The 15,203-nt window shown below is 34.5% G+C and overlaps 2 protein-coding genes across 2 annotated transcripts in view; one reads left to right on the forward strand and one right to left on the reverse strand.

Moving 5' to 3' along the window:
* Positions 1-15,203, reverse strand: part of LOC142341614 (uncharacterized) — a 221,242-nt gene that overhangs the window by 116,038 nt on the left and 90,001 nt on the right. The gene's annotated exons all lie outside the window — the stretch shown is intronic.
* The window catches only part of LOC142340633 (rhodopsin-like), a 51,208-nt gene continuing 37,769 nt past the window's right edge, over positions 1,765-15,203 (forward strand). The window contains exons 1-2 of the mRNA XM_075391327.1: positions 1,765-2,354; positions 7,554-7,654. Coding sequence (XP_075247442.1) covers positions 1,909-2,354; positions 7,554-7,654 — 547 coding nt within the window. The 5' untranslated portion in view covers positions 1,765-1,908. The remainder of the gene's footprint in view (positions 2,355-7,553; positions 7,655-15,203) is intronic.

The following is a 15,203-nucleotide window of genomic DNA, read 5'->3' on the forward strand; positions in this document are numbered from 1 at the left end:
CCAACAAATACAGGAAAAAAAACATCAAACGATTTGCGAAGCAAGGCATTCAAAAAAGTTTTCAACTCAAAACATCAAAAATGTTAAATTGCGTCTCAATTCAGCAACAATGAGACCCGTCACTAAGTTGACAGTGTGACCAAAAGAGACTTAAATATGGGCATTCCTCAGAAATCACAAAATATTTAGTTTTTTAGTTTTAAAACTAATAGTAAAAGCATAAATTCGCTACACAGACAAAATTCTGCTTTCGAAGAAACGTGTGACGTCTTGATAATGAATTTAATATACATATTGACAGAAAAAGATTGCGAAAGTTCGAAAGTTCCCAAATTCACAGATACATATTCAAAATTAGTTTATTCGTTTGCTTAAAAGCCATTATGTATCTATGAAAGTATTAAATAGGTTAACATTAACCTCATTATAACGCCGAAATTGCTTTTGATTTCTCATTCTTAGTCATAGGAACTCACAGAGACCCACAAATGCTCGCAAACTCAAGGGTTCATTTATTTAAGTAAACTCTTTGTCGAAACCATATAAACTAACAACTTTTCTCTGAAAGAATAATATGCGTTCAATTGGCCATATTTGAAATAAAAGCTGTTAACAATTCAATCTGCATAGAAAATCTTGCTTCTCTGTGACTGACGAAAAACCAATGAGTGCAAAATTCATTCAGAATTAACTCTTATTGTGAAAATCTGTGTTGGGATCAAAAATAATCTTTTTCATCGTTGCGTTAAAAGAGGGTGAGTTTGAATAACTATTGAAAAAAATTTCAGGCAAAAATTAGATCAAACAGTTTAGCAACCTTCGTCTATGTTTCAAGGTGAAAACAATAGCACTGTGGTTAACACTTTCATTATAACATCATTTAGAAAAATTTATGAAAATTGACGCATAAACGAAAAAAAATGTTAACAAAAAAAAAGAATATAAATCGGTCGATTGCATAAAAATCTAAACCTCGATAACTCCTCGAAAAAGAAACAAAATTAAAAAAAATCGTTTTTCCTTTCGGGTTATGCGATTGATGGATTCTCTGAAGACACCGCTAAAAATTACCTAAGTTGAATAAATCGATTGGCCAAAACTGTCTGAACAACAACAACTGGTTTTAATAAAAAACATATATTTGTGAGATCATCAAATTTATTTTTCTGTGAATTTTGCAGACTACTTCGTTAAGGGTACCATAACTTATAAAGATTTGTGCGTTGAAAAAGGCCTTGTATTTTTGGCAGTTTCGATTCCCAGGGTTTTTTGTGGTGCTTCAAACAACTGAACCTACGCTGTCTTGGTTTCCTGACAACACGATTTCATTAATATGTTTTTCTGTGAAATCGATCGGAGCTAAATGAGGCTAGCATACAGTTTTTTCGTGTGATTTCCTGGGTTAAATCCGGTATTAAACCCTAATAATTTGAAACCCTACCCTAAAATGATCTAAACGATATTTCCAATGTATTAGGATCAATTTTTGTTCATTCTTTACGCATAATTGTATTCAATAAATATTAAACGTGTAAACAAAAACTACATTTTCACTTTGAGGCTTTTGGTAACTGACATTGAAAGGTACTGAAATAGCACTCGCTGTAATTGGGGCTCTTAAAACAACTTTTTAATCTGATCTGGTTCAAAGAAGAACTTACTTTTAAAAGGAATGAAGTCAATAGGAATTACCAAGGAATTCTCGAGGAATTAAATAATTGAATTTTATCTTAGTCAATTAAGTTATTGATTCCTCGACGCCGTTTAGCTAGTTTTAACAATTCATTAAGAATTTAATTTCAGCTTATAAAATCAAGAAAACAAAGCAAGTTAAATTTCCCCCTTGTTTATACTTCCTATCTTTGTTTTGCTTATTTTGCCAACATTTTGCAAAGATAGAAATAAATAATGTCAACAAACAACCTTCCAGTTTCGGACCAGAATTTTCAAAACTTGCCCGTTAACATTAACCCTACGCAACAACAATCGCAAAGTTACCAAAATAACCCTCTTGTTCAGCAAAATGTTGCTATCCCTCAACAAAACTACCCTTTGCTTTCTCAAGCAGCCGAAATTGTTGCGACCACAGCGCTTGCCGAATCGAAAGAGGAACTAACGTGGTCTTGGTTCTTCGGACAATTGGTGAGCGTCCGATTATTCCCAGCGTTTGCCAGTTTGATCGCGATCTTCATGATCATACGGTACCTGAGAACAATCTGGGGCAAAATGATCCGGACTCACTTTCAAATTTATTGTATCATTCTGAGCTGTTCCGACTTTTGTATCTCAATCAGTGGTGTCTGTACTGTAACGGGAGTCTTCAAGTTTATCGATTCACCAGTACTAGGCACATTGTAAGTCCACAGTAGTCCAAATCTCCTGCTATTGGTTTTATAAACTAGTTTCTTTCAATTTGTGGTCCATTTTTGTCTATAATCCCGATAAATGTATCTGAAATCAGCTTTTGCTTTTTCAGGGAAGAACTATATACTAAAATGGGTTTTTTAATCAGTCAATTTTGACCGATCAATATATTAATCGTTAACGGGTAAGTGGTATCATTAGAAAGCCCGTCCAGCGTAGAATACATAATAAAAACGTTTTTTAGAATTTCGTTTATTCGACGGAGTTATCGAGGTCTAAATTTTTGTGAACACTCGACTGACTTTCGTTGTTTTTTTGTGCACACTTTTCGCATTTTTACACAAAGTTTCGCCAATATCAATGAAAACTATATAAAAAATTGTCAGCGATAGTGTTGTTGGCTTTACCTCTAAAGAGAGAAGAGTGCTGATGAACTGTTTGATCCAATTTTCTGGCTACCAGTTTTGCTTTAATTTTGAAAATTCAGTTTTTTTCATCAAATATGTCACGAAATAAGATTCTTTAGTCCATATTGTTTAAATATGCGCGGTTGACACGCCTGAGAACTGTTCGCGGTTGTGCGCGGTAATCACGCCTGACAAAATCTTCGTTACACACCAAAAAGGGCTAGTTTAATTTCGCATCCTTTGAGAGTGTTCTTGAATGAAAATTTTGATGTTCTTTTGCTAATTTAACTCAATAATAATCCAAAATATATCCTTCGTTTTTGATATACCGATTTCTTGTCACATTTTCCATATCAATAGTATTCAGAAAAATTACGTGTTCTGAATGGACTAAGAGCAATATCATGTCTAATTTTGGCCCAATCGCTAACTTTACAGTCCCAATAACCCAAAAAAAATTGTGATTGAAATCAATCCCTGTCTTTCTTAAACATATTTTGCTTTGCTTTGTGTGTAAGTTAAAACGGAACAATTAAAATCAACGCATACTAATGACAGATGCAATTGATTTTCTAACGACAATTAAAGAAAACTATTTAATTTTTCAGCCAAAAGCTCTGGTTGTTTCGGGTTTTCAATATACGTGTTTTCAAATAAAACAATCGGTCATATAGTAGCTTTGTATTAGCGAATACAGTTTTTGCATTCTTTATAATGGATTAAAATTTAATATTTTTGAATTTGGAGATATTAAGTTTGGACAATTTTTTGTTCAATTGGACAATTTCCCATATTTGGACAATTTTTGGACAATTTTTGGACAATTTCCCATATATCCTTGACTTTTCTGTCTTTTCTTGTCATATAATTGACTGATCAAATAGTAATTTTTGCCTTCAAACAGAAAAGGGATTTATTATATCAGTTCTTCTTTCAGTGAAGGTATTAGGGTTTTAACGGCTTCGACACTGTCTTCTGCAGAATACAGTGGTTTGTTTTTTCGTGACATTAAATTTCTTTTCTTTTTGTAGTCGTAAGATTAAATCTGGATATATCCATGTCATGGCAGCCTCTTGTGCATGAATTAAATAAAACCTATTAACTGTCCTCAGTTGAAAATTTTCAGGACTTTGAAATTATTTTTTTTTTCAAAAAAATGACATAATATCAAACTGTGCACATCCTTTTTGTCTACCTGATTTTAATAATCATTGACCACATATTTTGTGTTGAAAAAAGGCACAATTGAACATATCTAACGTCTTTAGAGCATTTTTTTGTTTTAACGGCTTCGGCACCGTCCATTCGCAAAAAATTAATTTATTTTTGATTTTTTCTGTTTGTCTCGTTCTTGTTGTAGACGTAAGACATCTTCTGAATGATGAAAAATCTCAATTTTTTCAAAGGAAAAACAAGCAAACCCATTTAATTATATCAGTTGATAGCTACGGCTTTTATGACTTTACAATTTATTGCTTTCGAAAAATTCAATTTTATTTGTTTAACTTAGCTATTTTGTTCTTTTTCTTCCTAATAGTTGCTTTTCTCAATATTCAGAGTTCATATGCCACATTATTGTTGTTCCAAGAAGGTTAAATTTCATATATCTTAATCTTTCGGAATAGATTATGGTTTTAACGGCTTCGACACCGTTTGCTTACAAAAGTTTCTGAAACTTTTTTGTGTTCATCTGAATTTGTCGATTAATTTTCTAGACATACAACCTATTCTGGGAAATGACAGTCTCAATGTCCTAATATTGAGCTAAAATGAACTATAACTGATTTAAAGTTTCTAATTGATGTCTAAATGTTCTTAATAATTGAAATTGTTTGTTTCGAAAAAAAAATAAAAAAACTTATTTTTTTCAAAATTTTCTCTTTGTTCATTTTTTCTACATGTAATTTAGTCTCATTAATCAGATGACAAATAATTTATTATCGGTAATCCAATAATTGCGGCTTTTTGAAAAAGTAACTGATTTATTGTTTTTCGACGGAAATTGCCGTTTGTTTTTGAAGCTGTAGAAGAATTTTTGGATAATAAGAGCTCTCAATGTCTTCAATTTGAGGTATGGGCGAATCCTAACCTGTTTGACAAATTCAATATGTTACCCATTAACTAAAATTACTTGTTTTCGAGAAATTTAAACGTATTTTTTCAACATTGCCCTTTTTGTTCTTTTTTCTCTACTTGTTACCGAGTATCATTAAGGACTGGTCGTCTGTCTTTTTAGTTATGTACAAAATAAATTTTTTAATTAAGGGTTTTAATTAGTGCTTTATTGACTTTAATTTTATGTATTTTTTTCAGAAAAAAGAACAGAAATTGAGTTTTAGATGTAAATGTTGGTTGTTGTTATTTATTTGTATTAATTGATTGTATCTTGTCTATTAAGGAACAGATTTATTTTAACGACTGTGGCAACATTTATTGCACAAAATGATTGTTTTTATAGTTTTTCGTAATTTTGTGATTGTTTTTGTAGAAGTAGAACATATTTCCTTAAATGGAATTATAAATGACCATAATTCTTTTTTAGTTATATCTAATGGTTTACGCTATTTGAAATTAAAATCTTTTTATAATATATAAACGTATTTTTGAAGTCCGCCGTGTTTTTTTCTACTTGTTACCGAGTCTCAATAAGTACTGATCCTATGTTTTTCTTGTGAATTACAATTTAAGTAGTTTAGTTTAGGTTTGATTTGACCCTAATTTGACTATTTTATCAGAATTCTTAATTGAGTTGGAAGCATCTTTCATTCATACGCCAATTGTTTTCTGTATAAGATTTGGATTTTTGAAAGCTTTCTATCTCTGCATCATTTGGTAGACAATTTAGCCAAAAAAGGGATTGAGTGAGGTCGGAAAATTATATGTTAAAACGCATATCAGCCAGCCTCCTTGTTATAACTAGCATCAGTTTCTTTAATTAATCAAGACAGATATCTTACTAAGACATGTGGTCTTTGAATTTGAGTTCCCAATTTTCCGTAGTGATGAACTTTTCCGTCGCTTTAGTTTGCGTAAACGCAGCCCTTGGGCAAAAAGGTTACATGACAATATACCCAATGCCATTCTACCCAATGCCAAAATACCCAATGCCATTATACCCAATATGCCAATATACCCAATGCCAAAATACCCAATGCCAATATACCCAATCGTAATAATAACAATAATCACTTTGATGCTAACTTTGATAAAGAATGCTCATTTTAAGTTCAAAGGCGAAATGGTATGGCCTAATTGTGCTTTAAAGAAATGACGTCAAATTTTAGAACGCTTGCACAGAAAAACATAAAAGAGAACAAACAATTGAAATGCCGCTTTTAGGTTAAACCGCCTTTTAGGTCAAACCGCCTTTTAAGTCAAACCGCCTTTTAGGTCAAATCGCCTTTTAGGTTAAATTTGTTTAAACTTAACACATAAAAGATAACAAAAAATATCACTGCAAACATCAAAGCGGAATTGGCGCGGCGGTTAATGCATGCAACAAAAAACACGGCGGAGGTTCGAATTCCGGCGATAAAAAAATTTTCACGAAAAATTAAAAGTTGACTTAATAAAAAGATTGGAAATTAAAAAACTGGGAAGAAGTCAGGAAAACCTGCCGATACCATCAAGGATTAAAATTAATCGGTTCTGTTGGGACGTACCCCAAGTTATTTCGCTCATGTTTAGCGTCTATATTTGGCCAAGTTTAAAGACTAGAATAACGAGTCAAGTTTCTTTGAACAATTCAGTTTCTGTGATAATTTTGCGTCTTGTTTACTTAAATTGCGTCTAATTAGTTAATTTGAATTTAATGGTAGACTGGTACTCTAATTGTAGGATTATACCTTAATTTCAAGATTATAATTATTAAATTATAAATAGGGTAATAGGCATTGGGTATAATTTAATTGGGTATAATGGCATTGGGTAATTTGGCATTGGGTATTTTGGCATTGGGTATTTTGGCACATTGGGTATTTTGGAATTGGGTATTATGGCACATTGGGTATTTTGGAATTGGGTATTATGGCATTGGGTATTATGGTATTGGGTATATTGTCCTGACACCGGGCAAAAATATATTATAAACTGCTTTGTGAAAATATATATATATATATATATATATATATATATATATATATATATATATATATATTGGCCCCTAACTCATCGCCGACAAAAACTCTTTTTAAAATCTTATTCTGGAAAAGGTTGTTGAAATGAAAGATAGAGCTCATTATTTAAATGGCCATTTGTGTACCAGTCAAACGAAGGCATGCAGCATTCAGCAACCTTTTGTACTACCAATTTATGTACTACCAATTGTACTACCAAATTACTTGAACGTTTTCCAATAGATAGACAAGTACAAGGTTTTAGAAATTGTTTTTACTAGTATTTTAAAGACCGAACTTTTCATATGTTTTAAAGTCATTGTTAAATGTAAATGTTCAACCAAACTTTTGTTATGGTTATAAGATTTTGAATTTTCGTTTTACAGATTTAAAAAAGTTCCTGTTGTGACTTGTGACTTGTGACTTATTCTAATCGATAACCAGAAGCAATTTGCAATTATTGGTACCAACGCAAAAGATGCATGAAAGGAAACAAGGCTCACCAATAGCCTCAATTGGCATTTGTTATTTTGAGCTGCGGGGTTAAGAGCACATAACAGTCATACAAGCATAGCTAAGTTATGTGTTCTTTGTTAATTGAATTACATTTTTGGTTGATTAAATAAACAAGGAAACTGTTTCTAGGAGAATAACACCTGTGTTTCAGGGAATCAGTGGTGTTGATGTTCTTCGGGATGAACTCAATGTACACACACGTGTTAATTGCATTGGACAGGGCCAGGTCCACCCTATGCACTGTTGTTCAGAGTAAGTTGCCACCCGCATCATAGTAATACAGTAAATCAGCGCTGATTCTTATAATATTTCTCTGTCTGTGTCTGTGTTTTTACTATGAACATATTAGGATCATGTCACTTTTTAAACTGCTCAGACTGAAAAATTCCCTCTCTGAACACATTCTGATCCGTACAAAACCCAATACATGGTTTCTTCTGGATTTTTTCTGGACGGCTCCTTATACACTCTGTCGATACTCATCATTACTGCCCAGACTACAAAAATTCTCAAAAAAGGAACACTATTATTTCTACGGTTTTTTGAAAACGAAAGGACCGACAACAAGTTATTGCGTCTAAAAAGAACAAGGATGCTCGGTAATGTGCGTTTGCACATAAAGTTCCGAACCCACTCATCCACATTTTTGGCATAATTTTCTACCAAATGATGAACAGATAGAACACCCTCAAAAAATCAAGTATTTTCCAAAAAATTTGTTTATGAACAAAAATATTGACTCCAACGGAAAAACTTCAGGGGAAATGCCGTATTAGGTTGATGAGATCTGCCATTATTAAGAAAACAAGGCAAGACGAACAACAAAATCAAAAAAACAGCAACAAACATTAATTACATCCAAAATTTTATGTCCATTTTAAAAAAAAATTATTAGAAAGTCAAGAGAGCGTCAGATAAAATTGAAACTGAACAAAAAAACTTGTACTTTATTAGAAAAACATGGAACCAGTCCATAAAAAGCAGGGTCACCATTAAACGAAAAAAAAACAAAAACAGGGAAGTGAATAAATTCACATATCTTAAGAAAGAAAAAATTCAAAGTAATGAAAACTATTAGATATCGGCTGAAGAAAACCAAATGTTTTACTATCGGTGATGTCCAAATAGGAAGGCAATAAGACCTAATTTTAATCAATTTTTATTGCAGTTAAACAAAGAACGACAAATAGAGACAACAAACAAAAATTCAAACAAAATATGCGAGAAAACGCTGTCGAAGCCGTAAAGCCATACTCTGGCCCTCAAAACATGTTCGGCTGCACCTTCTTCGAATGCCAAAAATTTTGTATGTGGCTCCCATTAATGAGACTAGATAAGAAATTGACAAGAAAGTGAAAAAGTTGAAAAATTAAAAAATAATTTTGTTTTTTTTTGCAAACAACTAATTTCAAAGTCATGAAAGCTGTTAGCTACAAAATGAAATAATTAATTAGGTTATTTTATTCGCCCAAAGGAAGACATGGAGACCTGTTACAATTCGGAATGTGGCGTACGTTTACAAACAGAACGTCAAATAAAAACAAATCAAGTATTAATTTAAATTTTTTTGACGAGAAACAGTGTAGAAGCCAGTAAATTCGTAACAAATGCTTTATAAACTTCAAATTTTGTACACTGGTGCCTTCTCGCGAATCCAATAATGTCTTGTGTGATCTGTAATTAACGAGACTAGGTAACAAAAACACACAAAAAAGCAAAAATGCGACGTCAAGGAGTGTTTTTGCATTAAAGAATTTTCATGAAAGCCATTAAAGCCATCAGCTATCTACTCTGCCCCACAAAAATGTTCGGTTAAGCTGTCTGAGGATGCCAATGGTGTGTGTGTTATTTGAAGTCTCATTAATGAAACTAGGTAAATTGTTGACAAAAAAAACTACTGTTAACAATTTTAACATATTCTAAAAAAATTTACTAAATAGTATATGTTTTAGTGCTGTTTTGTGATTTACTACTTTGTGAACAATTTTGTGAACGGGCACACAAGGTTACTTTGGTTTATACCAAATTTATTCCCGCATTTTAAAATTGTTCACTACTTGTTCACCAGTGGGCTTGTCGTACGCTATTATAATTCGGCAGGCTCTCGCAATGCGCATTAGCTTCATACTACGGGAATTGTGATGCGGTGCGAAATTGGAGCTTAGTTTTTTTTCTTAACTTGCGGTGCGAGTTCGCAAAGAAAGAAGAGCAACTGAATTTGAATTGGTGAACTGAAATCTTACCTAAAATGCTTTTCAACAAAGCGTGAACGTATGATCAGACTTGTCTGTTCACGAGGCGGGAAACCAAAGGTAAATGAAATAAAAGCAACTAGTGACATGAAGCATGATCAGGAATAAAATAAGAAATGAAGGGCAAATGAAATGAAATAATTAAATACATCGTATGAAATTTACTGCACCAAATAAATAAAATTGAATGTAAATGTACACAGGTATCACAGGGCTGAAAACATCTATCTTCGGGCGTAAATGGGCAAAAAGAATCTTTATTCTCACACCTCAGTCTGGAATGCAAGTAATCCTCTTGTCGATCTCTTGACGTATTTCGAAACATGCCCTTTGTAGAGGATATCACAAAAATCTACAAAAATTCAAGGGAAGTGGGTTGTTGGAGTGGTTGAATATAATTGGATACCCTACTTGTGGTTCAATTGCTTTCTCATAAGGGAGCATATTTTTGAACTGAATTTTTCCATCCGTCGATGAATCGCAGCAATTTTAGTTGTGTAATCAAATTTTTAGTTGAAGGATACCGGTGACACCGCTGAATCAATAAGTCATTTGCTGTATTGAATAACTTTGTCCCAAGAACTGCGCGCTTTTATTATAATCAGATTTTGGCTGGGTCAAAATTGTTAATAGTCATCCTTTGGCTCGCTCTCAGAGCCTGATTCAGGTTTAGGTCGCGAATTATGAGAATAACATCCGACCCAAAATGCGTATGAAAATACCAGTTTTGACATAAATAGTTAATAAAAACACTTTAGCTCTATTCCCAGGCCTAGACCTCGACTTGTGGAAAGACTTTAAAAGTCTAGTAGCGGGCCAATATTGACTATAATTACACGTTCGAGCTTCCTAGTTAAAGTCGAGCTAATTTCTTTTCATGGGTCGAGCTTAAGTCTTTTCATAACAAAGAAACTCCAGCTAAGGTCTTTTCATAGGTCCACCATTAGTCATTTCATAACCAACAAAGTCGAGCAAAGGTCATTTCATGGTTCCACCATTAGTCTTTCTATAAGTCTCGATAATATAATCCGATATTTTTAAAATTTTTTCTGCTTTGTACATGAAGAAGCAGAGCCGGAGCAAGACTAAATAGCTGTACATCAGAGCTGTCCAACTTAAGAAACAGTTGGAAAACTACCAAAAATGTCATATGTGATCTGTTATTAACGAGACTAGGTAACAAAAACACACACAAAAGCAAAAATGCGAAGTCAAAGAGGTTTTTTTCATGAAAGAATTTTCATGAAAGCCATTAAAGCCACAAGCTATCTACTCTGCCCCACAAAAATGTTTGATTAAGCTGTCTTTGGATGCCAATGGTGTGTGTGTTATTTGACGTCTCACTAATGAAACTAGGTAAAGAGTTGACAAAAAACTACTGTTAACAATTTTAACATATTCTAAAAAAATTGACTAAATAGTATATGTTTCAGTGCTGATTTTGTGATTTACTATTTTGTGAACAATTTTGTGAACGGGCACGCAAGGTTGCATTGGTTTATACCAAATTTATTCCCGCATTTTAAATTTGTTCACTACTTGTTCACCAGTGGGCTTGTCATACGCTATTATATTTCGGCAGGCTCTCGCAGTGCGCATTAGCTTCATACTACGGGAATTGTGATTCGCGGTGCGAAATTGGAACTTAGCCATTTTTCTTAACTTGCGGTGCGAGCTCGCAAAGAAAGAAAAGCAACTGACTTTGAATTGGTGAAATGAAATCTTAACTAAAAGGCTGATCAACAAAGCGTGAACGTATGATCAGACATGTCTGATCACTAAGCGGGAAACAAAGGGTAAATGAAATAAAAACGTCTTGTGACATGAAGTATGAACAGGAATGAAAAAAAATACGAAGGCCAATTGAAATAAACTAAATAAATACATCGTATGAAATTTACATCACCAAAGAAAAAAATTGATTGTAATTGTAATTAGGTATAACATACCCTTTGTTGAGAAATTGAAAAATTGTACTTAGTGTACAATTTTTCCTTTGTAGGTAATAGTAATAACAATATTTACAAATAATACTTGGTCCCCGGTTGAATAAATAATAACAATATTTGTACTGCTTAGCATATTTTATAATAACATTATTTTAAATTAAGAGTTCGACAGTTTTTCAAAGTTTAATTGAATAATGATGTTTCGGTCATAGGTTTCCTGATTTTCTCCTTCGTAGACTGTCATCCAACATCGGAGTCTGTTTGTCCGACAGGAGTCTGTCTGTTTGTATTATTAGTTTAACGCGTGAGTCAGGAGGTGATACTTCTCCAAGTTTTTGGACAAACCCCGCCGGGCATGGTTGTTTTGGCGGGGCTGCTATAGTTGAGCCGGACGAGGAGTTATCGAAACCGTAATACAAGGGACTACGATAAATTCTGACCGAGGCCATTTCTGTCCGGCGATTTGTGTTGCTTTACAGGGGGCGGTAAGACTTGTTGTAGGACCGACGAGGAAGCTGATTGTTGAGGAAGTACCAGTTTAATGTGCGAGTCTGCTTGCTCATTATTGCGTTGAATTAGTATCGCGAGAAAAATTGTAATCTCCGGTATGCGCCCTTGCATCGCGCGTGATTTGATCGATCGAAAAGATGAAACCCCGCTACCGGGTTCTCGCCTGCGGTTTCTTCTTGTTGTCAGCCCTTAGTTTGCGTGTGACCTGTTTCACGTGGCTGTGGATTTTACAAGTGCGTGGCCCGCGTTGGTCTGCGTAGACTTTTAGTGGTTTCTGCCCCTCTTGTAGTGTGCCGAATATAACAATATCACTATCCGGTACTGTGAATAACGTTTTGCTTGGTTCCTTAATCGTAGAAGTTCTCGGGCTTACTTTTATGATGTTGGAGCCTGGGGCTAAGACTTCATACAAGTCCTCCAGGTTCTTTTTAGATAGTCTTTTCCCGTGGATCTTTTGGGCCAATTTTAGTGTCACTGCCTTCTCTGTGAGGGGAATTGGCCTGCAAACACCAGAACGGAGAAATCTGCACTCACCATCCGTGCTTTTTCTTTCCCTTTTGCTTTCATCCCGCGTTGCCCGAGTCATTCCTATCTCAACCTCAATGTCACTCCTGTAGCCGTTGAGCCATTTTTCGTTGGGTAAGATTTCCTCAGGGATGACTGTGTCTTCATCTAAATAGTGATTTTTGTTTTCGTATGAGAGGTTAGATAATTTAAGTTTAGTTGAGATTACGCTCAGGGAGGTATTATTTTTCCGGCCAAAATGCGCTTTGGAGGGCGAAATCTTTGTTGTTTTCTGTTTACATTCTTGCAATTGGTGAAAAGGGATCTGTATTGCATGTTTTACAAAGAATGCATTGTTAGCCAATTTTCCTTCAGTAATACATGCCAGTCTATTCTTAATTGCTTGAATAAGTCTTTCTACCAAACCAAAAGCACGATGATCGTTAACAAGAGCTTCAAAAATTTCAATGTTATTTTTATTGCGGGTCTTTACTTGATTGCCAACCAAATATTTTGATTGATCCAGTCGAATGGAACGAGGGATTCCATGATTTTCAAAATACATGTTCCAAAATTTTTGATCCAGGGGCTTTTTTTTGAATACATGCAGTGGGACATTCGGAAAAGCGATCTATTGCAGCCAAAAACTATACTTCGTTCCCCTTTTCATCGAAAATTTGTCCTCCAAAATCAATTTGAATTTCCTGATTCGATTTAACTCAAGGTACATCAGGTCAAAGTTGCTTAGCAGGGATAACAGAGCTAAGATTCTTACCAATTGCTCTGCATGGTTTGCATTCCGTAGCTTTAAATTTAAGTTGGCGATTCATGTATGACCACCAGCAGTGCGTGGTCATGCATATCATTCCCCAGGAACCTGGGTGGCTTGCATGGATGTCCTCTATTAGCGCTTCGCAAAAGACGTTGGGTATAGCTGCTTTCTTATCAATATAGGCGCAGCCGGAACCAACATGAAGATGTGTCCAGAAAGAATGCATATAAGGGTTAAGTTCTTTAAGACGGGTTTCGTTGTTGGTTAAAATGCAATCGCGGACCTCTTTAAGGACTGCGTTTTTGCTGGTTGGTGCTGCAATTAATGATTTACTGAAGCTTTTGAATACAATATTTTCAAATGTGGGGAGTTGGGGGTTGGGATTTAGTGGAGTGCTAACACCTGATGACAGTACTGGTAAACTTGAGTTGTTGGAATGGGAGGGGGATTCGCAGTGCGAGTAGAGATTGGGGAATTTGCAGGCTGATGCGCAGTGCGAGAAGAGTTTCGGGGAGTACAAAGTGGATTTGCTGGGCGTAAGGAGTCAATGAATTGGACTTTTGCAATGTTCTTTTTTGAAGGCATTTGAGTATGATTTCTACTGATGAAAGTAATGTTAGAATTTTTTTCGAGGTACGAAGAAGATTTTGAATGAAATATGTCTGACTTGATTCTAGAGTAATTTGGGGCAAAAGGCACTGATTCGTTTTTGATAGTGACTTCCAGAAAAATTTTTAGAATGACTTTTAATTGGTGGGAAAATAGGTTTAGTGAATTGAGTATCAAGCCTCGCGAAAATTTTTTCATTCCGATTTTGGAAAGATTGATTAAAGTGAGTTAAATTGCGCTTAGCGAGTAGAGTGTTAAAAGGTAACTGCGGCACGGGGGTATGCATATTTTAAATTGTTTGAAATAAAGCTAGTAATTGCGAATTGATTTCGCGGCGCGGGGGATAAATAGTAATCATGCTTATGTACGCGAGTGGCAAGTTTGCTAAATTAATTTTTTATTGTTATAGGTTCACTTTTAGCTGTGATTTAAGGTGCGAAATTATGCGCTTGTATTAAATTGTGTAAAAGGGGTGCGGATTGAATAGATTGTAATATTGATGAATTGTCGAATGTAGATATAAGCCTTAGTTTGGCAACGATAAATTTCTCAACATGTGCAGAGACTTTTTTAGCTTTGTGAATTGGATGTCTTGAAATGCAATCAATCAAACCCATTTTACCCCTTGCATATGTTTGATATCAAACTGAAAAGGTAGAACTGCATCGATCCAACGAGTCATGCGACTATTGTACGCCTTATTTAATCGATTTTCTTTCAATATAGAAAGGAGGGCTATGAGGTCTGTAATCACCGTAAAATGTTTACCAAACAGGTATTTTTAAAACGTTTGATAGACCAAGCTGCTCCGACACGTTCTAGTTCATTAGCACTTTATTATTCTTCACAAGCATATGGAAATCGAGATGTAAACCCAGTTGGTTTGCATCCGTCAACTGTTAACAGTTCAAGTGCCGACCCAACACCGAAGCAATACGCGTTACATTTTACCCGTGTTTCGAGCTGCGGGCTGTAATGACTATTTTCAGTAGCATTCGCAATAGATTTCTTTATTTCAGAAAATGTTTTTCATGTGCATCAGGCCATATAAATTTAATTGATTTTTTCAATACTGGTCGTAGTGTGTGACTAACTTGTGCGAGATTAGGAATAAATTTACTAATGTATCGTACCGAACCCAGAAAAGATCGAAGTTTCTTAAATGACTTTGGTTCTTCAAGTGCTAAGATGGCTGAAGTTTTGCT

The sequence above is a fragment of the Convolutriloba macropyga genome, chromosome 6, assembly GCF_964194025.1.
Source record: "Convolutriloba macropyga chromosome 6, txConMacr16.3, whole genome shotgun sequence".
NCBI classification, from domain to species: domain Eukaryota; kingdom Metazoa; phylum Xenacoelomorpha; order Acoela; family Convolutidae; genus Convolutriloba; species Convolutriloba macropyga.